General features: G+C 40.1%; 1 protein-coding gene across 11 annotated transcripts in view; it reads left to right on the top strand.

The window, feature by feature from the left end:
• Positions 1 to 27005, top strand: part of LOC116570649 (phospholipid-transporting ATPase FetA-like) — a 116905-nt gene that overhangs the window by 80367 nt on the left and 9533 nt on the right. For 9 of the 11 annotated variants that reach the window (XM_032308024.1, XM_032308028.1, XM_032308025.1 and 6 more), the window contains 8 exons: positions 4263 to 4459; positions 7920 to 8128; positions 8867 to 8910; positions 15777 to 15942; positions 19574 to 19762; positions 20450 to 20565; positions 24341 to 24505; positions 26046 to 26157. In XM_032308024.1, the coding sequence (XP_032163915.1) occupies positions 4263 to 4459; positions 7920 to 8128; positions 8867 to 8910; positions 15777 to 15942; positions 19574 to 19762; positions 20450 to 20565; positions 24341 to 24505; positions 26046 to 26157 (1198 nt within the window). Of the gene's footprint in view, positions 1 to 4262; positions 4460 to 7919; positions 8129 to 8866; positions 8911 to 15776; positions 15943 to 19573; positions 19763 to 20449; positions 20566 to 24340; positions 24506 to 26045; positions 26158 to 27005 lie in introns of those variants that run through there. The other 2 variants (XM_032308029.1, XM_032308034.1) reach the window with 2 other exon arrangements.

The raw sequence follows: 27005 nt of genomic DNA, 5'->3' as shown, positions 1-27005 counted from the left end.
AGTTAAGCCTCTGCCTTCGGCTCAGGTCATGATCTCAGGGTCCTGGGATCGAGTCCCGCATCGGGCTCTCTGTTCTCTCTCAGCGGGGAGCCTGCTTCTCTCCACCATCTCTCTCTGCCTGCCTCTCTGCCTACTGTGATCTCTGTCAAATAAATAAATAAAATCATTTAAAAAAATTTTTTTAAGAAAAGGGGAAGAGGAAGTTTAAATGAAGTAAGACTGGCAATGAATTGATAGTTGTTGAAACTGAGTGATGGGTACATAGGTATTCATTATACCATTTATATAACTTAATATATATTTGAAATTTTTCATAATAGAAAGTTTTTTAAAATCTCATTTTCTGAGAATGGTCTCAGTTAGACCTACTCCTTCTGCGTTTTATACACTTGTCTTCAAAGACTTTCCCCTCAAAAACAAGTACTTTTCCCATCAGCAACTCAAAGATGAGAACTCCAGCCATCTAGCAGTGGGAATGTATTGCTTTGAGCTAGTTACACTTTGTGACAAAGTGCACAGGTATGAAGATCATTGAGCAGACTTAGAAATGGTTCAACAGTAATATCATATCTGTCTGCTCTAAAGGTATGTGGGCATCTAACGTAAATGGAATGTAAAATTGTACAACAACTTTGGAAAGCATTTAGCAGTTTCCTAAAACGTTAAATATAAATTTACTGTAGGATCCAGCAAGTCCAATTCTAGATATTTACTAAGGAAATAAAAGCATATATCCATGTAAAATCTTGTGCACACATGTTTGGCACAGCTCTTTGCAATAGCCATAAACTGGGAAAACTCAAATGTCTAACAAATTAGGAAACAAATTGTGCAATATCCATACAATAGAAGGCTACTCAGCAATAAAAATAAATGAACTATCAGTAGATGCAAAAACATAAATAAATTTCAAAACAAAAAAAATTATGCTGAGCCAAAGAAGCTGTCAAAAAAGAACATATATACATATATTTTAAGATATAATTGGCATGTAATGCTGTATGAGTTTAAGGTGTACCATACAGTGATTTGATATATGCATATGTCAAATATATAGTGAAATAATTACCACACTAAGGATAGTTAACACATTCATACCTCACAGAGGTATAATTCTTTTGTTTGTTAGTTTGGTGGTAAGAGCTTTTAAGATCTACTCTCTCAGCAACTTTCAAATATACAATACAGGATTGTTAGGCCTAGTCACCATGCTGTTCATTACATCTCCGGAACTTAAATATCTTATAAATATCTTATACTGGAACTTTGTGGTCTTTTACCACCTTCACCCCACTCCTCCTCGCCTACCCTTAGCCTCTAGCAATCACCAATCTGCTGTCTGTTTTTATGGGACTTTGTTTTTGTTTTAAATTCCACATATAGAGTATCAGAGTATTTATCTTTCTCTGACTTATTTCACTTAGCATAATGCCATCAAGGTTCATCCATGTTGTCACAAATAGCAGAATTTTCTTCTTTTTTATGGTTGACTAATACTCGTGTGTGTGTGTGTGTGTGTGTGTGTAACACATTTTCTTTATCTGTTCATCTGTCAGTAGACACTTAGGTGATTTCCATGTCTCGGCTTTTGTAAATAATGGCACAGTGAACATGGGGATACAGATAACTCCTCAAGATAATAATTTAATATCCTTTGGATATATACTCAGAAGAGGAATTACTAGATTGTATGGTAGTTCTAGTTTTAATTTTCTCAGGAGCATCCAAACTGTTTTCATAACGGCTGTACCAATTTACATTCCCATCCATAGTGTACATCCCCCCAGTACGTGTTATCTCTTTTTTTTTAATTACAGCCATTCTAACATTCTTTGATTATAGCATTTCTAAGGTGACATCTCATTGTGGTTTTGATTTGCATTTCCCTGATAATTAGCGATGTTGAGTATCTTTTCACATACCTTTTGGGCATTTGAAATCTAAATACGAAACAAATATTTGAAACCTATTATTGGGGTGCCTGGATGGCTCAGTCGGTTAAATGCCTACCTTCAGCTCAGGTCATGGTCTCAGGGTCCTGGGATGGAGCCCCATGTACAGCTCTCTGCTCGGTAGGAAGTCTGCTTCTCCTTCTCCCTCTGCTCCTCACCCCTCCTCACTTGTGTGTGCATACTCTCTCTCTCGCAAATAAATAAATAAAATCTTAAAAGAAATTTTAATTAAAAATAAACCTCTTATCTATTTAGGTCCTTTGCCCTCTATTTAATTGAATTATTTGCTTTTTTGCTATTTGCTGTTGAGTTACATGACTTCCATATGTATTTTGGATATTAACCTCTTATCAGATACACAATTTGCAAATATCTTTTTTCATTCCATAGATTGCCTTTTTATTTGTCAATCATTTCTTTTGTTGTGTAGAAGACTTTAATTTGATGTAATCGCACTTATTCATTTTTGCTTTTGTTGCTTGTGCTTTTGGTTGTCACATCCATAAAATCATTGCCAGACTGCTGTCAAAAGAGCTTTTTCTCTAGGAATTTTATGGTTTCAGGTCTTACATTTAAGCCTTTAATCCATTTTGAGTAAATTTTTGTGAGAGGTATAAGATAGGGGTCCAGTTTTACCCTTTTACATATGATTATCTAGTTTTTTGAGCACCATTTATTGAAGGGTCTGTCTTTTCTCCATTGAGTTTTCTTGCCTCCCTTGTCCAGTATCAGTTGGCCTTATGTGCATGGGTTTATTTCTGGACTCTTGACTCTGTTCCATTGGTGTATATGTCTGTGTTTATGCCAGAGTATCATACGTTGTTTTTGTTTTTTGTTTTAAGCTTTGATTGATGTGACACGGCGGGGTGGTGGAGAGCAAGCTACAAGCAGAGACAGCGGCAGGCAGGGGAGAAGCAGGCTTCCCACTGAGCAAAGAGCCCGATGTGGGGGTTGATCCAGACACTGGGATCATGACCCGAGCCAAAGGTAGCTGCTTAACCAACTGAGGCACCCATACTGATTTGATTAGTATAGCTTTGTAATATAGTCTGAAATGAGGACATGTGATGCATCTAGCTTAGTTTTCTTTCTTAAGATTACTTTGGCCATTCACAGTTTTTTAGGGTTCTATAGAAATTTTAGGATTAATTTTTCTATATCTGTGGGAAAAAATGCCATTGGAATCTTGATAGGCGTTCCATTGACTCTATAGATAGCTTTGCGTAGTATAGAATTTAACAATGTTTATTGTTCCAGTCCGTGAACATAGAATATCTTTATGTTTATTTGTATCTTCTCTTTCTTTCATTAGTGTCTAAATCCCAATTGATCACAATGTTTGATCCTTTAAATGTGTTGTTGACTTTGGTTTGCTAGTATTTTGTTGAGAAGTTTTGCATCTATATTCATCAAAGATATTGGCTTATTGTTTTTTTCTCTTGTAGTGTCCTTGTCTGGCTTTGGTACCAGGGTAATCTGGCCTTGAAAAATGAGTTCAGGAAGATTATCTCCTCTTCCCAAACTTCTTTTCTAAACATCATTCTCAAATTTGTCTTTTTTGCTTCCTTGTCCCTCTATACCCTTTTCTCTCTCAACCTGATGGCAGATTGAGCTAATTTGGAACCATGATCTTGGGTAAGAAGGTATTATCTTTAGGGGCATCTGGATGGTGCAGTCAGTTAAGCAGCTGACTCTTGGTTTTGGCTCAGGTCATGATCTCAGGGTCATGAGATTGAGCCCCACATTGGGTTCCATGCTAGTTAGCAGCAAAGTAACTTTAGGAAAAACACTTTTCTGTTTTTAATATCAAGTTCCTTATCTATTACTAAAAAAGAGGTTTTATAAATATTAAATTAAATAATATACATAAAGTACTCAGCACAGTTGCTGATATGTAATAAGTGTTTAATATAGTTTAGTTACTTTTTAAAAGATTTTATTTATTTATTTGACAGAGAGAGACACAGTGAGAGAGGGAACACAAGCAGGGGAGTGGGAGACAGAGAAGCAGGCTTCCCACCCAGCAGATCCTGGGATCATGACCTGCGCTGAAGGCAGATGCTTAACGACTGAGCCACCCAGGCTCCCCTAGTTTAGTTACTTTTATTTCCCTTCAAAGTCCCAAAGATGCCTCCTGCTAGACCTTTTTTTTTTTTCTATTCTGGGTAGTACTGGTTAGAGCCTATAAACTATAGGCCCCCCTCACCTCCAAGAAGAGAGAGAAGTTTGTTGAGAGGTAAGTCTCCAAAAGGTAGGTCTGAAGCAGCATATGTCTTGGATGAAATGTTAATTCTTTTTTTGATTTTTCAGATTTTCCTGTTTTTAGGTGGCATGTGTTTTATCCTAGCAATTGGGCATGGCATTTGGGAGAACAAGAAAGGCTACTACTTCCAGGATTTTCTACCATGGGAAGAATATGTGTCTTCATCAGTAGTCTCTGCCATCCTCACATTCTGGTCCTATTTCATTATTCTCAACACTATGGTGCCCATTTCCCTTTATGTCAGGTAGGCTTTTTTGACCACTTTGTGTTATAGGGGGAGAAACTGACATTTTACTTCCTGCTTAACTTACCAAATAGACTGTGAATGTTTAGATAACATAGATTGTGTGCTCTTTAACTGTTTCCTTCCCACAGTGCCCAGTGTACAAAACACTCTAGAAATGTCTAGAGATGGGGTGCCTGGGTGGCGCAGTAAGTTAAAAGACCAACATGGTTTCAGCTCAGGTTATGATTTCAGGGTCCTGAGATTGAGCCCCACATCTGGCTCCACACTCAATGTGGAGTAACCTTAGGATTCTCTCTCCCTCTCCCTGGCTCCCTTCTGCTTGTGCTTCTCTTTCTCTCTCACTCTCAAATAAATAAATCTTAATAATAATAATAATAATAAAAGATAAACTGCCAAACTTCTTATCCAAGTGTTAAAAAAAAAAATGTCTAGAGATTGTGTAACTACTTTCCATATCCAGGATACTGTGCTAGATACTATGTGAGTTATACAAAAGAAAATCATCCCTACCCTCAAATGGCTTATAATTTAAATGACTAGGGGCACCTCAGTGGCTCAGTTGTTAAGCATCTGCCTTTGGCTTAGGTCATGATCCCAGAGTCCTGGGCTCCCTGCTCCATGGAGAGCCTGCTTCTCCCTCTCCCACTCTCCCTGCTTGTGTTCCCTCTTTCGTTGTATCTCTCTCTGTCAAATAAATAAATGAAATCTTTTAAAAAAGGACAAAGACATATCAACCCATGCAATACTTAGAAAAAATGTACAGAAATTGGGTGATGCTAAAGCACAAGCCAGGGAGCCACAGTTAATCAATGAGATAGGTTCCAAATATTCATTTGTAAATCATTTAATCAGAACTCACATTCTGTTTTCCCGTAGAAACAATGTGACAAATGGTAGATAGGTATAATTATGACCTAAATTCTGGTTTCTAAAAGTTGGTACAGAAAAGGATGTTTCCTCCTCCTTTGCATGGACAAAAATTTGAAATAGATAAAATAAATTTTTACTCTGATCTCCTTTTTCTGTTTTCCTCATTCCCTTTCACAATATGCACCCAGACACATTTTCGTATCCTTCTTTCCAAGTTTCCTAAGCCCTGCACTGTGACAGTCCAACCTGAAAAGCACCTTAAGTGACAAAATTATCTTATTAATTTAATATTTATTGAGCACCTACTATGTGCCAAGCACTATAATAGGTGTTAGAAATAGAAGCATGGGGCGCCTGGGTGGCTCAGTGGGTTGGGCGGCTGCCTTTGGCTCAGGTCATGATCTCAGGGTCCTGGGATCGAGTCCCGCATCGGGCTCTCTGCTCTGCAGGGAGCCTGCTTCCTCCTCTCCCTCTCTCTGCCTGCCTGTCTGCCTACTTGTGATCTCTGTCTGTCAAATAAATAAATAAAACCTTAAAAAAAAAAAAAAGAAAGAAAGAAATAGAAGCATGAATAACAAGACAGCTGCTTCTCTAGATAAGCTTATAACATAGCCATGGAAACAGATACTTTAAAAAGTACAGGGCCACCTGGGTGGCTTTGTAGGTTAAGTGTCTGCCTCCAGCTCAGGTCATGATCCCAGGGTCCTGAGATGGAGCCCCGTATCAGGTTCTCCACTCAGCAGGGAGCCTGCTTCTCCCTCTGCCCCTCCCCCTGCTTGTGTTCCCTCTCTGAATGTGCTTCTCTCTGTCAAATAAATAAATAAAATCTTTTAAAAATTATTGTACAGTATAGAAAATGATGTAGTAGGAGTATGTATGGGAATGCTGTGAGAGACTAGAAGAGGAATGGGTTGATTCTACTTGGAGAACCTTGGGGATTTCCAAAAAGTAACAATCAAACTGATACTTGAGAAAAGAGTAGAATTCACCAAGTAAAAATAGCAAAACAATATTGCAAACAGAAATATCAGTTTGGGGGCGCCTGGGTGGCTCAGTGGGTTAAGCCGCTGCCTTCGGCTCAGGTCATGATCTCAGGGTCCTGGGATCGAGTCCCGCATCGGACGCTCTGCTCAGCAGGGAGCCTGCTTCCCTCTCTCTCTCTCTCTCTGCCTGCCTCTCCATCTACTTGTGATTTCTCTCTGTCAAATAAATAAATAAAATCTTTTAAAAAAAAAAAAGAAATATCAGTTTGTATGAAGGTTTGGTGTTTTTTAAAAGCTTGATCTAGTCAGAGAACAGTGAGTAGCCTAGGATAAAATGTTGGATGGTAATTTAATATTAGATCCAAGAGAGCCTTAAATGCCAGGACAAGTAGTCTGGATTTTATCCTAAAAGCCAGAAAGACCTTTCTAAGGATAGAAATAATCTGATTAAATGTTTGGGTTTAGAGAAATTGCTGTATTGGTTAGTATGGCAAGGAAGGGAGGAATCAAAAGTCAGTGCATGAGGTCCAGTAGTCAATAATGTGGGCTAGAACCCTCCCACCTCACCTGAAATAAAAAAATCCACATTGCTCAATGCAGCTGTCTCTTAGAAGCTATCAAAACTAACACACATTAAGCATGAATAATGATAGGAAGGAGGCCTCTTAAAAATCTTAACTGTTTTAAAATGAAGATGCTTGTTAACCATAAAGAATCTATAATGTAAAAAAAAAATTTAAAAAAAAAAAAAGGGCACCTGGGTGGCTCAGTGGGTTAAGCCGCTGCCTTCAGCTCAGGTCATGATCTCAGGGTCCTGGGATCGAGTCCCGCATCGGGCTCTCTGCTCAGCAGGGAGCCTGCTTCCCTCTCTCTCTCTCTGCCTGCCTCTCCGTCTACTTGTGATTTCTCTCTGTCAAATAAATAAAATCTTTAAAAAAAATTTAATTAAAAAAAAAAAAGAATCTATAATGTACCTTACTTGGAATAGAAGAGGAATGTGAATAGGCAATAGGGAAAATTCAGATAAAGTAAGGAAGACACTATTAGGGTTGGTGGTGAGGGAGAAGCTACCCCACAGGTAGACTGGGTCTGCCTGGAAATTTATCAGGTCAGCTTCTATAATCAGCTGTTTCTAATTTTCAGACATCCTTCCCTTCTTCTTACAAAGAAGTTTGAGTGTTTCAAGTTTCTCTCTCTTCTTTACCGTGGATTTACATGACAGTTAAAGTAATCCTCTAATTTAACCTAGGCAGCCTTTTAGTAGTTAGTTCTTAATTCTGTCAGGCTTTGCATTACTGCAGAAATTCAAAATATTTTACTTTTCCTGGGTATGTTTTGGAAGAAGAAAGAATGAAAAGGGGTTATGCCTCAGCAAAATTAAGTATGTCTCAGGTGGTAAAGCCCTGAATAATAATAGTCAAAATCAGAATTACAATGGGTTGGCTGGTGGGAAGAGTCCTTCAAAATCCCTGGTAGGTTCCCAAGGAAGATACTCTGATTTTCAGGTCCTCACCCTGACCTATCATAGGACTGTTAAGAAGGAAACCAAGATGATGTATTTGATCTCTTCTGACCCAGGACCCTTCTTTTCTTGCTTTCTTCAGTGTTGAGATAATAAGATTGGGCAACAGTTGCTATATCAACTGGGATCGGAAGATGTATTATGCACCAAAGAACACACCAGCACAGGCTCGCACCACCACCCTTAATGAGGAACTTGGCCAGGTCAAATATGTGTTCTCCGACAAAACTGGAACCCTGACTCAGAACATCATGATTTTCAATAAGTGTTCTATTAATGGGATAATCTATGGTATGCATGCCTTCCTGCTTTCCCTGAGTCCTAGGGAAATTCTACCTTGCAAATTGTTTCCAAGAATAATCTCCCTCTAAATCTATATGCCTCTGAAATTCACATTTACCTCTTAATCTTCAGCCTTCCCTATTCGCTAGGCAAAGATCCCTCCATTTACCTGCTTACCAAAAAGCATTTATTTAACACCTTATAGAGGTAAACCATTGTGTTGGAAATTGGAAATACCAAGATGTACAAGACTTAATCTCTGTCCTCAAGATATTCCTGATGTCTTGAGATGTCAGTTCACTCATACTAAATCAGACGGAGAAACCAGCATGTTGATGAAGCTGCTAATCTCCACTTCAGACCAATAAGCAGGCTTGAGAGAAGCTATCAAAGGAACATAATGAATGCCACTGAATTGTACACTAAATAATAGTTAACATTTTATGTGACATGTATTTTACCACAACAAAAAAATTTTAAACCTTTCTTTAAAACCCTCGCCAAGGGGCACCTGAGTGGCTCAGTCAGTGCATCTGACTTCAGCTCAGGTCACGAACCCAGGGTCCTGGGATTGAGTCTCACATCGGGCTCCCTGCTCTGCAGGGGGCCTGCTTCTCCCTCTCCCACTCACCCTGCTTGTGTTCCCTCTCTCAAGACAGTGAGTCTCTCTCTCTCTGTCAAATAAATAAAAATATATAAATAAAATAAAACCCTTGCCAAGTCTCTGCTCTGTTTCCTTACCAACAGGTTATGGCTATGACAAGAATGGACAAAGAGTAGAAGTCTCTGAGGTGAGTGATTGCAGCTCCCTGTAAAATGCATGTGGGAGCTAAGGCTGTGCTGCATAGCAACATCGTTAACACAAATTGGGAGTCCCTTAGCTCCTGAAATAGTAAAGCTTTTATTGGCTCCGTAATATCAGAAAGCATTGTACAAATGGCCTATGTTTATTTGTAGGCCATTTGTTCAATGGGATTTGGGTTTGTGGTTTTTTTTTTTGTTTTTTTTTTTTTAAGATTTTATTTGTCAGAGAGAGAGAACGCAAGCAGGGGGCAGAGGAAGAAGCAGGCTCCCTGCTGAGCAGGGAGCCTAATGTAGGACTCAGACCCAGGACTCCAGGATCATGACCTGAGCTGAAGGCAGACACTTACCTGACTGAGCCACCCAGGCATCCCAAGAATTCCTTGCATTTTAAACATTCATATTTTATAGTTCAAACTCCCATTTGTTGATTAATTCTTTTTTTGAAATCTGTGTTTTAAAATGAAAATACCGGGCTCCTGGGTGGCTCAGTGGGTTAAGCTGCTGCCTTCGGCTCAGGTCATGATCTCAGGGTCCTGGGATCGAGTCCCGCATCGGGCTTTTTGCTCAGCAGGGAGCCTGCTTCCTCCTCTCTCTCTCTGCCTGCCTCTCTGCCTACTTGTGATCTCTCTCTGTCAAATAAATAAATAAAATCTTTAAAAAAATAACTATTAAAAAAATAAAATAAAATGAAAATACCTTTGTTTTTTTCTGTTTAAAAAATAATCTATGCTCACTATAAAAAAAAAAGTCCAAACTATACAGAAATGTATGAAGAAGAAAGTTAAAGTCACTCAATCCCTTGTAGAAAACCAGTGTAAAATTAAGAGGTATACTCTTTCAGATATTTTTCATGTGTGTATATGCACACACATATACATCAAGATCTAATGATAGACATATGAATGGATGGATGGGAGGAAGGAAGGAAGGAGAAGAAATAAAATAAGGAAGGAAAGAAAGAAAAGGAAGGAAAGAAGAAGTATTATAGCATGTATGCTATTTTCACTCTCCTTTTTATGCACTTGGTGTATATTGTAGTCTTGTTTCCATGTCAGTAGATTTAGGTCTACATCATCATTTTGAATGAGTGGCATATCCAATAGTATTAGTGTACCTTAATTTATTTAAACAACCCCCTATTTTTATTCCATTTTCTTTTGCTATTATAAATAATATTGTGGTAAGCAGCTTGGTATATACATTTTTGTCTCTTCTTCTGATAATTATTTGTTTAGAATAAAGTCCTAGAATTGAAATTGGCTGGTCAAAGTGTAGCCACATTTTTAATGCATTAGTATTGCCATATTGTTCTCTAGATAGATTGCATCAATTTATAATCTCACCAAAGTATCTGAGAATTCTTTTCTTCCCATATCCATATCAGTGCTGGGTTTTAATCATCTTTTAATCTTTAGAAATTTAATTGGTAAAAAATGACATCTCATGTAATTTATCTTCCTCTGTTTACTAATCAGATTGAATCATTTTTATGTCCTTATTTTCCTTCCCCTTCCCACTTAATTTACTATTTATAATATTTTATGAGTCACCTGTTGATACTCTTTGCCCTTTTCTTCTTATTTGAAAGCACTCTTTTTTTTTTTTTTGAAAGCACTCTTTATATAGTAAAAACACCAACTCTTCCTTTGGCACATACATTATAGTTACTTTCCCCATTTTTGTCTTTTGGGTTTTGTTTATCATTTTTTTCTGTGTAGAAGTTTCTAATGTGTGTGACCAAGTCTGTCAGTCTTTTTCCTTTATAGTTTTAGGATTTGTGATATATTTAATAGTCCTAACTCACACAATTATAAAAATATCTTCCTATTCATTCTTCCTATTTCTGGCTGGTTCATTCTGACTATTTTCTCAAGTATTAAATCTCAGTTTATGTTTATGGATTTGATTTTAAGCATCCCTTCATAGGGCTTTCTCTTTTACCTTCATGGTACTCCTTACCCTGTCCCTTTCCTTCTAGAACCAGTTCCAAACCCTTAGCCACTTGACTTATGTACCAAATAGCTAACTCCAGCTCCCAACTACTGCCTCATTTATATCTCTCCAAAAATATTGGGAATGGGAAAGAATATTTTTCTCCCCCTCCTCCCCCTTCCCCTCCCCTCCTCCTCCTCCTCCTTCTTCTCCTTCTTCTTCTTCTTCTTCTGCTTCTGCTTTCAGTCCTCTTCCAGGCACTCTTGTAATGACCTTGGCAATATAAACAAAGTTGTAGTTTGTAGGGAATACAAGCTGGTCAAAGGGTGGCCACATTTTTAATGCATTTAACATTGCCATATTGCTCTCTAGATAGATTGCATCAGTTAATAATCCCACCAAAGTATATGAGAATTCTTTTTTTCCCCACATCCTTCCCACTTCTTCAGGAACCTCAGTCAGTCCTAAGCTCTCTCTTTCTTAGTATCTAAAAGTTATCTCCTTAATGTGATTCTTTCCCCTCCATTCAAGTTTTCCCTTTCTTTAAAAAAATGCTGGGGCGCCCAAGAAGCTCAGTGGGTTAAAGCCTCTGCCTTCAGCTCAGGCCATGGTCTCAGGGTCCTGGGATCAGGGTCCTGGGATCGAGCCCCACATTGGGCTCTCTGCTCAGCGGGGAGCCTGCTTCCCCCACCCAGCCATCCCCACCTACCTCTCTGCCTACTTGTGATCTCTGTCAAATAAATAAATAAAATCTTTTAAAAAAATAAAATAAAATAATGCTTAGTACATCCATACAATGGAATGTTTTGCAGCAGTAAAAAGAAATGAGCTATCAAGCCACATACACACAAACACAAGGAAGAACTTTTTTAAATAAAGATTATATTTATTTATTAGAGAGCACAAGCAGGAGGAGGAAGAGGGAGAAACAGACTCTCCACTGAGCAGGGAACCCAATGCAGAGCTGATCCCAGGACCCTGAGATCATGACAGAGCCAAAGGCAGACACTTAACTAACTGAGCCACCCAGGTCCCCCAGGGAAGAACTTTTTTTTTTTTTTAAGATTTTATTTATTTATTTATTTGACACAGAGAGAGAGACAAGCAGGGGGAGAAAGGGCACACAAGCAGGATGAGTGGGAGAGGGAGAAGCAGGCCTCCTGCTAAGCAGGGAGCCCAGTGCGGCACAATCCCAGGACCCTGGAACTGTCGACCTGAGCCGAAGGCAGATGCCTAATGACTGAGCCACCCAGGTGCCCCAGGGAAGAACTTTAAATTTTCACTTAGCATATTGCTAAATGCAAGAAGCCAATCTGAAAAGGCATATACTGTATGATTTCAACTATATGAAATTCTGGAAAAGGCAAAACAGTAAAGACAGTAAAAAGATCAGTGGTTGCCAGGGGTTTGGGGAGAGGTGGAAAGAGAGATGAAGCAGTGGAGCACACGAGATTTTTAGGGCGGGTGCAGTTATTCTGTGTGATGCTGTCATGGTGGATTCATTAAAATATGCATGTTTCAAAACCCATAGAACTTTACAATGCAGAATGAATTCTAGTGTAAACTACAGACTTTAGTTCATAATAATGTATCATGACCTTCAGCTCAGGTCATGATCTCAGGTCCTGGGATCGAGCTCCACATCCGACTCTCTACTCACCAGGGAGCCTGCTTCCTCTCTCTCTCTGCCTGCCTCTCTGCCTGCTTGTGATCTCTCTCTCTGTCAAATAAATTAATAAAATTAAAAAAAAAAAAAAGGAGTATTGGGCACCTGGGTGGCTCAGTCAGTTAGGCATCTGCCTTCAGCTCAGGTCGTGATCCCAGGGTCCTGGGGTTGAATCCCACGTCAGGCTCCCTGCTCAGCGGGGAGTCTATTTCTCCCTCTCCCACTCTCCCTGCTTGTGCTCTCTCTCTTTCTGTGTCAAATGAATGAATACAATCTTTAAAAATAAAATTTAAAAAAATAAAGAGTATTAATTTAAAATAAAATATGTAGTTAAAATAAATAGTAAAATAACCCTTAGCCCATTAAACAGAGATAACCACTAATAATAAATTTTTATATTTTATTTTTATTCATATATTTTTTAAAAGCACTTAGAACTATTCGTGCATTACCCTCTAGCCATTATCTGTCTCCACCAGTCCAAAATACTATCAACCATATGTCAGACTTTGAGTAAATGCTGAAGGTTGGAGAAAAACAAAAAAGACATGTTCCCTACCTTCAAAGAATTGGCAGACTGGAGGAGGAGCCGTATAAGTAAAAAGGCAATTACAGAGGTCTCTAACTCCTCACCTTTCTTTCATTCTTCAATCTACTCTCTGTAGTCAGACTCTGTCCTAACATATCCACTGAAACTATCCTAGCCAACTAGCATAGTTTCCTAGCCAACTATCCTAGTTGACTACTTGCTGTTAAATCCTTACCCAACTTCTCTGCAGATTTTAACACTTCATCTCCACTTTTTCTTAAAGTTCCTGTCTATTGGCTTCTGTTAAATAACTCTCTTTTTGTTTTTTCTTCCTGTCTAATTGCTTTTTCTCATCAACTTGGCCACAGGAGCTGATGTTCTCCAAGGCTCTCTTATTGAACCTCTTCCCCATCTGTATAGTTTACCTGAATAATCTCATGTATTTACATGGCTTTAACTACCACCTACTTATTGATGACCTCCAAATCCATCTATCTAAGGAATCCTCTGTTGCTCCCTCCTACCCATGGCCATGACTAAAGATATTTTATAGAAACTCTCTATAGCTATGCCATAGTGTCTTAAAGAGTTTACTCGATTACTACCTCTACCCTCCATTCTGAATCCCCTTCCTCTCACCTGGTATCCCCAGTTTCCATCCTTTGTGTAGTACCTGGATTTGCCTTTCCACCTTATTTAACTGGTTCTTTGGCTTACAGTCTCAGAATTTTCCATGAATTCTGCCTCTCAGATCATGCTGTACTGCAGCTCCAAGACTGCCCTGTATCACTCCTGTATCCAGCCAGATCTAATGTTCTCCAACATTACTTGTCTGGAAGGGGGGATTAGAAACTAGCTTTGATCTCTTACCTAAGCTTCAAACTATATATGCCTGCTTTCGTCACTACCTGTAAATCCTTCAAGTATCTCCAGTTCAGCCTGTAAAAAATATCCTCCTGACAGGTATCCTATCTCAGTGAATGGTCTTATCACCTATTCAGGGGCCCAATTAGGAAATATAAAATTATTTTTAACTCTTTCCCTCTGTCACCCCTCATATCATGTATCAGTTCTAGTTCCCTATATTTTCAAACTATTCTCTTAATTTAATATTTATTGTTACTACATCATTTCTCTTATGAATTACTCAATGGCCTCCTAACTGGTCTCCCTGCTTCACATCTTGTTAGTTCCAGTATATTCTCCTGCTGCTACCAGAGGACTTTCTCTGACACAAATCTAATTATATCATTTCCAGAAAAAAAAAACTGCTGTGACTCCCTATTGCATATAAGATGGTAATGCAGGATCTACCTCATGCCTACCCTCCAACTTTTCTATCATCACTCACCAGCTTCCAGTTTCAAAAAGTGTGCCGGTGTAAGATCCCAGTTCTAGAAAAGCCTCAGGAGATGCTACATAGTGAATTATCTTAAATTACTGAACCCACAAACTTCCCAGAGCTCATAGTTCTGTGGTTGGCCAGGTCTAGGGCTTGGTTCTGGACCTGACCATACTTCCTCACTGCTGTGACAAAACTCCTTCTAGATGGTATATAGGAAAGAGCATCTGGGTAGTTCAGTCAGTTAAGCATCTGCCTTTGACTCAGGTCATGATCCCAGAGTCCCGTGATCCAGCCCTGAGTTGGGCTCTCCACTCAGCAGGGAGTCTGCTCTCCCTCTCTCCCTGCTCCTTCTCTCACTCTCACTCTCTCTCTCTCAAGTAAATAAATAAAAATTTTAAAGAAGAAAGAAGAAGGAAAGAGCCAATATAGCTTACTACAAACGTCCCTGTTCCAGACATAGCACCAACCAGGACAGTTACGTCTATACTTGACGTACTGGGACCCAGCAGATGTAGAACCATAACCACAAAGAGCTAGAGAAATATCCTTGAGAGTTCTGGTATGGATTGGAGAAGTTTGTTATTAATATGACACTCCAGGATGGGGACAATAGAGTCTCACAGCCAAACGGAGTCATGTTTACCCAAGATGGTCACTACAAGCCTAGCTGAAATGGAGAATGAGAGTCAATATCTAAAGGAACTGGGAAAATGTTAGTGAATATTGGGTCCTTGAGGGTTAGAGGCAGGAAGGGACCAGGTATGCTGACAAGTCAAGTAAAATGGCTCAAAATTAAGTCTGTGATCAATAGGTATGTACTGAAGCTTCCTTGTTATACAGCCTTGCCTCTATTTTGCAGTATTCCTCTCTAGCCACCTGTGTGGTTAGACAGAAGTAGTGCAACACAGTGATATCACTGTACTTAGGGTTAAGTTCCCTTCCCAGGCCCCAAAATCAGACAGAAGGCATCCAGAGACAAAATTTTTCCAGATACCATTTACTATTATGGAGCAGTTACCGTCCCCCCTCCATTTCCTCAAGTTTGATTACCCTGGATTTGGGACTTGGAAGAGTAGAGCCTAAAGATGGCCATTGATCATTCAGGGTAGCTGGGGAAGAAAGGGGACAAGAAGGGTCTGCCAACTAGCCCTCAGTTTTTCTCCTGTGGGATGGATCTTTTCTGGCCCAAGGGAATGGATGGTTCAGGTCAGAGCTAGAAAGACCTTAGAAACCAGCACAGAGTCTCCTCCATTTATCTTGATTTTCTCTTCCCATCCTCCTGCTAAGAGTTCTTATTTCATTCCAGAAGTTGTCCCCAAACAGACCTTCTGTAAAGTGTCAGGCTGCCACTGAGAAGTTTGTTCTGGCTTATATGTTCTAGGAAACAGAAAAGGTCGACTTCTCCTACAACAAACTGGCTGATCCTAAGTTTTCATTTTATGACAATACTTTGGTGGAAGCCATGAAAAAGGGAGATCACTGGGTGCACTTGTTTTTCCTCTCACTCTCATTGTGTCACACTGTGATGTCAGAAGAGAAAGTGGAAGGTGAGGAGGGGCCTGAGGACTCATTGACAGAGAATATGTCATAGAATCTAGGATGGCTACAGGTGGGCTTGGTTTGATATCATTTGTAATGGCTTAATCTAAGAGCTTTCTAATAGGGAGTGTTGTCCAGCAATTGGATGGATAGGCAACTAGTGAGCTTCTAGTCACTGGAGATATTCAAGTAGAAGACAACGTCTTAGTCATATAGAAGATTCAGTCATTGGATAGGGTTCAAACTTGATGCTTCTGACCTTGATTTTCAGCAGTGATCTGTCACAGAGTCTACCTGAATTGTCCCCAAGATCAGTCCCATTATCTCTGACAAGACTTCCTGAAGGATAAGTTGAGTTGTCTTGTTGCTTCACAATTTCACAGTATCCCCACATATCCTAGTTTCTTTAGTAATCAAATATGACTATGACATCCATGAATTTACTTAAACCTCTTTTAGAAACAATGAATGATTAAAAATTAAGAAGGCTTTTGGGGCGTTTGGGTGGCTCAGTCGGTTGAGCATCTGACCTTGGTCTCGGCTCCTGTATTGATCTCAGGTTATGGGTTCAGACCCCACACTGGGTTCCACCCTGGGCATGGAGACTACTTTAAAATTTAAAAAAAAAAAAAAAAAAATGAGAAGGCTTTTTTTTTTTTTTTTTTTGGTAACAAACAAGAATTTAGGTAACCAAATCAATCATATCCTTTAAAATCAATGTACCTGGGGTGCCTGGGTGGCACAGTCATTAAGCATCTGCCTTCAGCTCAGGTCATGTTCCCAGGGTCCTGGGATCAAGCCCCACATCAGGCTCCCTAATCCATGGGAAGCCTGCTGCTTCCTCTCCCACTCCTCCTGCTTATGTTCCCTCTCTTACTGTGTCTCTCTCTGTCAAATAAGTAAAATCTTTAAAAATGAAATAGATAAAATCAATGTACCTTTAATATAATACTACCCTTAGGACCACCTTATATTTGTGTATCACTTTATAGTTTTACAAATTGCTTGCATGTTTTTTAAAGATTTTTTGAGAGAGAGTGAGTGAGAGCTTGAGCAGGGGGGAGAGTCAGAGGGAGAGAGAGAAGCAGATTCCCTATTGAGCAGGGAAGCCGGACACGGGGCTCCATCCCAAGACCCCAAGATCACAAATAGAGCCCAAGACAGCCACTTAACTGACTGAGCCACCCAGGTGCCCTAAATTGCTTGCATTTATATTATCTCCCACAATCTTCACAACAGCCCTCTTAAGTAAGCAGAAAAAGAAAAAGGAACCCAGTTTTATAGAGAGGGAAACTGGAGCTAAAAGAGGTTAAGTGACTTGCCTAAAATCCTGTAGTTAAGAAGGCAGAGATAAGAACCCAAATCTCAGGGGTGCCTGGGTGGCTAAGTCGTTAAGCATCAGCTTTCAGCTCAGGTCATGATCCCAGGGTCCTGGGATGGAGCCCCACATCGAGCCCCGCATTGGGCTCCCTGTTCTGCGGAGGCCTGCTTCTCCGTCTCCTACTTTCCCTGCTTGTGTTCCCTCTCTCACTGTCTCTCTGTGTCAAATAAATAAAATCTTAAAAAAAAAATAAAATAACCCCAATCCCAGGCAACCCTCTCGGGTCCCCTCCTTCTTCAGGAGCTTTGTACTCTCAATAAACTTTGCTTTGCTGTCCACCACAAAAATTTAAAAATAAAAACAATGATTTAAAAAAAAGAACCCAAATCTCATGCCATGAGATCTTGCCCCACCACGGGTGTCTCCAGACCTGATATTCTACCAAGTTGCTATTACTTGAAGCATATTTGGAATTGTCTTTATTTATTGCCTTAAGTGACAAGGTAGGAAACAAGAAAATAGTCTTACTGTCCCAGAGATACATCTTATGTCTGACATAAAATTATATCCCATGTGCCTTACTCACAAGTATAAGACTCTGATGATACATAACTGTTTATACAAATCAAGTTGGGGGTGCCTGGGTGGCTCAGTGGGTTAACCTTCTGCCTTTGGCTCAGGTCATGATCCCAGGGTCCTAGGATTGAGCCCCACATCAGGCTCTCTGCTCAGCAGGGAGCCTGCTTCCCCTCCCCCTCTGGCTGCCTCTCTGCCTACTTGTGATCTCTCTCTCAGTCAAATAAATAAAGAAAATCTTAAAAATCAAGTTGACATAACACAATAAAAAAAATCAAATTGACCTTCAGAAGAGAAATAATCCAAAATATACCCTAGGTTGTGGTAATATTTTAAAAGAGGAGTTAAGCATTTTTCAGTGCTATAGTGTTTGCATTCATCAGTGCAGTTTTTTGTTCTGTTCTCTTTATGACCAAAATAATTTGAACCAGTTATTAGAATACAGTAGTTTGTGATGAGAAAAAAATAATACATGTCACAACTGAGGATTGAATTCAACAGTTTGGGGTGTTTTTTAAAAGATTTTATTTATTTGAGAGAGAGTGGATGGGCAAAAAAACAGGGTGAGGGTCAAAAAAAGAGGGAGAAGCAGGCTCTTCAGAGCTGGGAGCCCAGTGCGGGGCTCGATCCCAGGACCCTGAGATCATGACCTGAGCCAAAGGCAGAGGCTTAACCCACTGAGCCACCCAGGCACCACTCAAGCATTTTGTTATTAATTTTCTGAAGTGTTTCTTCACAATCTAGGAAAATATTTTTTCATCAATGGACACTGAAAACCATGAGAGAAATTACCTTACAATGGCAAAATGGGAAAGAATAAATTTTATTTTACTCTGCTGTAAAAAATTTCAAGAGGAGTGGGACACCTGGGTGCCTCAGTTGTTAAGCGTCTGCCTTCAGCTCAGGTCATGATCCAAGGGTCCTGGGATAGAGCCCCGTGTTGGGCTTTCTGCCCAGATGGAAGCCTGCTTCTCTGTTTCCCACTCTTCCTGCTTGTATTCCCTCTCTCACTGTATCTCTCTCTGTCAAATAAATAAAATCTTTTAAAAAATATTCAAGAGGAGTTACAGAAATGTCTTGAATAATATAAGATTGACAGACTGATTCAACAGAATGAATCATTAAGCTTCCCAGGGTGAGAGTTTTTAAGGTGACATTTATATATACATATATATGTATATATAAATTGTTTGTTATATCATTAGTCTTATTATCATGAATCCTATTATCCTGCTCTGTAATCCTATCCTTATTGTCCTATCTTATCAAGGTATAGCCAGTCTTACATAGGAGCAGTTTATGCAGAACAACCTGCATGAAATTCACCCAGGAGATTTGTTAAAAATTCAATTTCCTGAGTCCTCCTCTCATATTTTGTGATTCTGGATTCAGTAAGTTTGAGTAGAGCCCAGGAGCCTGCATTTTTAACAAACCCCCTGACCCATCTTTACCCACTAAAACCAGAGAGTGAACTATGTTTTGTTTGTTCATGTATATTGCATGTACCATGTGCCTCTATAATACTAACTCAAGTCTGTGAAATAAGTTGAAAATATGGGAAAGGGGGGAAAAAAACCTGACCTATATACAGCCTAGCTTTTTAGAACTAAACTTGTAAGGAAGTTTGAAGAAAAATGTTCCCTCCTGGGCACTATCTTTACATAAGCCCCTTGGTGTCACTTCTGGGTTAACTTCAGCTGCACATCTCTGTGGGCTCTGGTTGCCCTCTTCTCTCCTGCCAGGTAAGCTGGTGTACCAGGCTCAGTCCCCAGATGAAGGTGCCCTCGTCACTGCTGCCAGGAACTTTGGCTTTGTATTCCGTTCCCGCACATCTGAGACGATCATGGTAGTTGAAATGGGTGAGACCAAAGTCTACCAACTGCTGGCTATTTTGGACTTCAGCAATGTGCGCAAGAGGATGTCTGTTATTGGTAGGTGCCCCTCCTACTCAGTCCTCTCCCTTTATTTGTCTTTCATATACATTCACACATTGACTTTCTCTTTTATATACACACAAATGTTTTCTCCTACTCAAATGCCTTCTCAAAGGTACCCTGCCTCAAATACAAACGCATAGCCATTCCTACTTTCTCCTTCACATATCCTATATATTTTCTCTTTGAGAGCTTGCTACCATATACCTCTTTAGTTTTCCTGGATAGTGGCTTGTCTGAAACCTCAAAGCCAAGATCAGAACAGAGAATAAACCCATAAGAGATAGGGGGAGACAATATAAGGGAAATTCATACTATCATACTCTCAAATAGTTTGAGCCTCAGACTGAAGAGGAAGAGGGTCATTCTTCATCCTTGGTCCTTACTAGGTATGGGCCTTGGTCTGGAACTTGTACTTGGGAAGCTAAATGTGATTCTGTATCAGAGTCTTCCAAGATGACATTGAACCCATAGAAGAACTGGTTGCATAAGGTCTCTTTCCACTCCCACCAGCCTTTACTGACTGCAACATTTATCCTCTGTAACCACTCAATGAGTGCTTATCCCCCAAAAGAATCAGAAACAAATGTCATGGGAACAGCCTCATTCTGTCCCTCAGTGGCCCAGACAAGTTCTTGTAACAATGGGCCTATATGGTTACTCTCTTAATTTGTTTGCCCTTAGTGAGGACACCTGAAGATCGAGTAATGTTATTCTGCAAGGGTGCAGACACCATTCTCTGTCAGCTGCTCCATCCATCCTGTAGATCCCTCAGAGATGTGACCATGGAACATTTAGATGTAAGTGTTTAGGTCGCAGGGGAGGGAAGCTGTGGGTGGTTCTTTGTACATGGATTATGCGTCCACATATATTGTGTCCGTGTGTTTCCCTATGGATGTATTTTAGTATCTGTGTCTCTTTAATTGATGGAAGAATAAAGACTGCTTCATTGTGTGGCATTCCTAACGACTACATTGCCAGCTTCTGTGTCAAGAAGTTAGATGGCACAAAGGCATGATGAGAATTGTATCTGTGGGGACACTTACTACAATTAAAATGGTTCTCTTTGTGATTCCTGGCTCAGGAGGTACCATGGTCAGACCTAGAACTTACTTCAGAATTGGGCCTGCTGGTACAGGAGGCGCTACCTCACCAGCCATGGCAGCTTTGAAGGTATAGAGGAAAAGGCGCCAGGCTTGGGCTATTTAGGGGACTATTGATTGTTACCATTCTCTGTTAACACAAGATTAGACTCCCCAGGGGTACCTTCCCCCTTGCCTATCCCACCCTCCTTCCACCCTCTAGGATTTGAGATGGATCTGAAAGAGAATGGCTCCAGCCTTCTGGCACTGGAAAGGAAAACCAAATCTATATTTTCCAAGATTTCTACTCAAAAACCTAGATATATAAAGGGTTGAGGGAATAGGAAAGAGATGGGATGGGAGAGGGGCAGGTCAGAAAAAAAAATTTTTTTAAGAGGAAATAGATTGAAGAAAATGCTATTTTATTAAGCCACTTTGGTTTGACCCACATTAACACATAATCAGAAGTCAGAGAACAGATAGTCAATAAGCACATGAAAAGATACTTAGTTTCATCAGCTTTTAGGAAAATGCAAATCAAAAACCTCAAGATACTATTTCACACCACCAGGACAGCTAGATGATCAGATAATAATATGTAATGGCAAGGTATAGAGAAATTGTAACCTTCATACATTGCTGATGGAAATGTGAAATGATACAGTCATTCTCATGGACTGAGCCACCCAGGCACCCCATGATGCAGTCATTTTAGAAAACAGTTTGGCAGTTCCTGAAAAAGTTAAGGGTAGAGTTATCATATGACCCAGCAATTCCACTCCTAGGTATATTCCCATGAGAAATGAAAATAAACATCCACACAAAAACTTGTACACATAGTTTATAGCAGCATTATCTATAATAGTGAAAAAGTAGCAAGCCCAAATGTCCATCATGATTGGCATGGATGAATAGATAAATATAATGTGGTATATCTAAACAACAAATATTATTCAGTCCCAAAAAGGAACAACATACTGATACATGCAGATGAACCTTGAAAACATTATGTTAAGTGAAAGAAGCTAGTCACAAAAGGCCACATAATGTATAATTTCATTTATATGAAATATCCAGAATAAACAAATCTATAGAAACAAGTAGATTAGTGGTTGCCAGCTGGGGGAAAAGAGAATGGGAATGACAGCTAATGGGTACAGGATTTCCTTTGGGAATGATGAAAATGTTCTGGAATTAGATAGTAAAGGATGCACAACTGTATGAGTGTAATTTTTTTAACCACTGATTTGTATACTTTAAAAAGTATGGAATTTTATGCTCTATACATTATATTTCAGGTTTTAAAAAAAAGTTGGTGAAGTATCCAACATAGGACAGTTCTTATGTCCTATACTGGTTCCCAGAAGCCACAGTATTTTCTATGGGCTAGTTTGAAAAACTTATCTTTTAACCTTCCAGAACACATGAATTGGGGTATCTTCTCAGAGAGCATTTCCACAGGCTGGCTCCAAAGGGGGTCATAAAACTGTTTCAGATATTTTGACCTGTGTCCTGCTACCCACCTTTACAGATACCCATAATGGAGCCTGACTACACTGCAATCTGTTAACCACAGATGAGAAATTTGTAAGAGTGAAGCTTATACTCAGAAGTCAAGATTCAAAACCTCTTTTTAAAAAAAAGATTTTATTTATTTATTTGAGAGAGCACAAGCAGGGGGAGGGACAGAGGGGAGGGAGAAGCCGACTCCCCACTGAGTACAGAGCCTAAGAAGGGGCTCCAATCCCAGGACTCTGGGATTATGACCCAAGCCAAAGGCAGACCCTTAACTGACTGAGCCACCCAGGTGCCCCAAGATTCAAAAACTCTTACAAAAACACAGCTCCGGGCCCTCTACGACAGGAATCAGCAAACGTCTCATATAAAAACAAGCAACAGTCAGGATTTGCCCACCACAATAGAAAAGAAAAAAAAAAACACAAGTAAGAGGTAAGTAAGAAATAACTTCAGTGCAGACTGCTAAATTATTTGTTGAATGAATTAAGGATCTGTCAGTGTGTTAAACCTCGTTTAGTATCCTAAGCAAGATCAGTTTCTGCCATATCTCTTCCTCCTAAGAAGTCTCTGACATCTTCTCTCAGGCTTCTCTTCATAGCTGCTTCTGCTAACAGCACAGAGGTTTAAGATATGGTATTCCATACATACATTGTTTTATGCTCATTTTACCTGACAGCTAAAGTCAAACACTCAGGAGTTTCACAGGCAAATAAGAGCAGAATATCAGGATAATAAAATTCTTTTTCTCTTTGCTCTTATAATGCCAAAGTGAATTATTTTGAAGTTTACTATAACAGTGATCATGGAGAATTTTTATTCATGTGCAATTCTCAGGACACAAATTCTAACTCACCCTCAGTTGGATGTGAGTTCTGCCTTAAACTACCCACACTCTCACCTGGCTCTCCTTATGACCCAGAGTATACTTTGCAAGATAGGATATAATATAGTTTACAAGATAGGATATACTGGTGGCCATAGAGCAAAAAGATGCTAACTGACCCAGAGACCATTTCTGCAGTGCATCATCAACAGGGCTGGCTGTGGCTAATCAACTGAGTCAGCCAATCAGCTGTAGACTAATATACAAGTGTGTGTGTGCTTTTTGAGGGGCCTGTTGATACTTGAAGGAAGGCAGGGAAAGAGGAAAATAAAATGAATGTATGGGGTGCCTGGGTGGCTTAGTCAGTTAGGCATCTGCCTTCAGCTCAGGTCATGATCCCCGAGTCCTGATCAGGCTCCCTGTTCGGGGCAGGGGGGTGGGGGCTGCTTTTCCCTCCCCACTCCCCTTGCTTGTGCACTCTCTCTCTCTCAAATAAATAAATAAAATCTTTTTTTAAAAAGACTTTATTTATTCACTTGACAGAATCACAAGTAGGCAGAGAAAGAAAGGAGGAAGCAGGCTCCCTGCTGAGCAGAGCCCGATGCAGGGCTCCATTCCAGGACCCTGAGATCATGACCTGAGCCAAAGGCAGAGGCTTAACCCACTGAGTCACCCCAAGCACCCCAATAAAATCTTTTTTTAAAAAATGAATGTATGCTTGTAAAAGTAGTAAGATCTTTGATTATATTTTATAACAACTCCTTTTACTTTAGTATTCTATTCTCATATTACAGACATCATTATCCTCTCTGTAGGCAGTGAATTTCTATCCCAATTTTACAACAAAAAAATCTAGAAGGCTAAATTTTTCTCAAGGTCACACAGGAAATTATCTAACTACAGGTAAAAGCTAGAACTCTCTATATTGCAGAAGTACTTTCAAACTTTGCCCCCAGTTATGCTGGCCCCACCTTTAAGACATTATTCTGAGAAAGCTCAACAGTTGTTTTGTGGTTAGGCTGGGTACTAGCCCCATGGTACTAATCATTAAATCCTATTTTGCAGGCAAATGGGCAGTGGGGTCAGTTGGCCTCTTCCTAAACTCAGCCCTCACCCAGCCCAGGCCTACTCAGTGCACAACATGTCTTCCAGGATTTTGCCTTTGAAGGTCTCCGCACCCTCATGGTGGCCTACCGAGAAGTGGATAATGCCTTCTACCAGGCCTGGAGCAAGAAGCACAGTGAAGCCTGCCTGTCTTTGGAAAATCGGGAAGATAAAATATCAGATGTCTATAGAGAGATGGAAAAAGACTTGATGGTTAGTGTGAAGAAGCCAGGGACAGATTGGGGGCAGCACTAGGGGTGGCAGTCAGCAGACTGAGCAAGGTCTCTAAGAGTGGCTTCCAGCAAATCAGTAGGTTCAGGGACTCTGGATACAGGATACTGGAATCCAGGCTGATTCAGAATGTCCTGGATCTTTGAAATCAACAAATAATGAGGGGGGTGAGGAGATGGAATGCACTATTTGTAAATTGTATCCCAAAGCTACTCACAGAAGCTAAGTAATCTGGGAGAAGTGAGGATCTGAATAATGCATAGATTAGGTAATCCAGAACTAACTGATGAAAATATTCACGCATTCATCCAACATATTTACTAAGCGCCTCCTATGTGCCAGGAATGTTTTAAGCCCTGAGCATGTAGCAGTAGACAAAAACAGACAAAAATAACATATATAGATGTTAGATAATGAAGTGCTATGGGAGAAAATAAAGCCAGGGAGATAGCTAGGGAATATCAGCATACACATGTATGTTTTAGAGAGGGCAGAGTATAGTTACTATTTTATATAGGGTACTTTGAGCAGAAACCTGAAGAAGGTGGCGAGCCAAGCAGACCTCTGGGGGAATTAGCTTTCCAGATAGAGGAATGACATAAGTGAAAGCCCTGAAACAGGAGTCGGCCTAACTTGTTAGTTGAACAGCAAGTAAGTTAGTGGGGCTGATAAAGTATAAGTGAGGAGGAGAGAAAAAAGGACATGAGACAGAGAAGTAGTAGAGTGTCCTCCTAAACCAGCATAAGTACTCACAATGAGATATGGAAAGCCAATGAAGAATTCAACCAAAGAAGTGATGTGATAGCTTAAAAAAAATTTTTTTTTTATTTGAGAGAGAGAGAGAGAATGAGTATGAGCAGGGGGAGGTGCAGAGGGAGAGGGACAAGCAGACTGCACTGAGTGCAGAGCCAGATGTGGGGCTCAATTCGAGGACCCTGACATCACAACCTGAGTCAAAAAGAAAAAGGTTTTAACCAGACTGACACAGGTTGTCTCTGCTGAAAACAGAAATTTCTGGTACCAGATGGGAAAACAGAGATCCCAGAGGTCATACATCTCCTTCCATCATCAGTTCAGCGGTTAGTATTTCTAGTCTGATCTTCTGGAGGCCTAAAAGAAATCAGCCAATTGTTTGTCCGTCTGTCAGTTCCTCAGACTGAGTCCTGGTGCCCACGCCTCTGGTCAACACTGGAAAGCCGGGAAGTGTACTCTGAAGCAAAAGAGCAGTGAAAGTGTGTTGAGAAACAGATGGTTTAGAAGTAGCACACAGCTTCATATATGACTTGGATAAGTCTTTTTCCTCTTTGATCCCTGACATTCTGTGTCTCAGTTTGATTTATGTGGTTGAAAAGCTGCATCTGTTGTGAGGCAGAGGGTGCTGAATTTTATAACATTTGGATCCTTATGTCAGGACAGAGCCAGCTTGCTAACGAGGATGATGAGGTGCCAGTTGAGGTGTTGGGTAGCACTAAATGCCGTGACATTCTCCCTCCTTCTCACTCACTGTTCTCTCTGTCCCAAGCTGTTAGGGGCCACAGCCATAGAAGACAAGCTCCAGGATGGTGTACCTGAAACAATCACCACCCTGAACAAAGCCAAAATTAAGATATGGGTCTTAACTGGAGATAAGCAAGGTAACGGGGAGCTCCTCACTTCACCAGTTCTCTTCCCTGTCCACCTTAGCCATTTCTTCTATTTTGCATTTTCTTTTTATCTTAGCCATTTATTTGACAAATACCTTATAGTCCAGGTCAAATCCTTACAGGACACCTTCACTCCTAGTTTTGTACACAGTTTTCTAAGAGTATATTTTATGCTGGATGCTGTGTTAGGCAGTGAGGACACGGAGATGATTCAGTCAGACACGACCCCTGTCATTCAGGAACCCACAAGCTAAAAACTTTGGAATTACCTTGGAATATACCCTCTCTGTTGTCCCAAAGATTCATTGTCTCACCATGTCCCACCGAGGGTTCTGAAGATCCCCTTTTGACTGTGCCACCACCGTAGTTCAGCCTTTGTCCCCTTTGATGGTACATCTACAAAAAAACTTCTGATCTCTGTCTCTTTCCGTATTGATTTCAGTATAGCCTATATACAGCCATCAGCTTGATCTTACTAAAATATACTACTTTTATATGCTATTCCTCTGCTCAGATACCTTCAGAAACTCTATGTGGTAAAGTCAGACTCCACTGTACAGCCTTCAAGATCTTGATAATCTGTTGCTACCTACATATACTTATCTCCATCCTGATGTGACCATTATTTTTAGTATGTCCCAAACAATCCAGTTCCTACTCTAGGGCCTCTGTTTGGGTTGTTTCCCTGTTTGAAATGGTTTTTTTCTGATCCCTAAATAAGTCTTACTCGTCCTTCAAAGTCTTTTCCCAAGTAAGTTTCTATGACATTACAATCTCTCCTCTGAATTTTGATACCATTGCAGAGAGGGCTCAGGATTAAATTTTTGTAAATTGTTTTC

This window comes from Mustela erminea, chromosome 12, assembly GCF_009829155.1.
Source record: "Mustela erminea isolate mMusErm1 chromosome 12, mMusErm1.Pri, whole genome shotgun sequence".
Lineage (NCBI taxonomy): Eukaryota > Metazoa > Chordata > Mammalia > Carnivora > Mustelidae > Mustela > Mustela erminea.
Note: the sequence above shows the minus strand (reverse complement) of the source record. Positions and strands in the feature narration are given on the sequence as shown.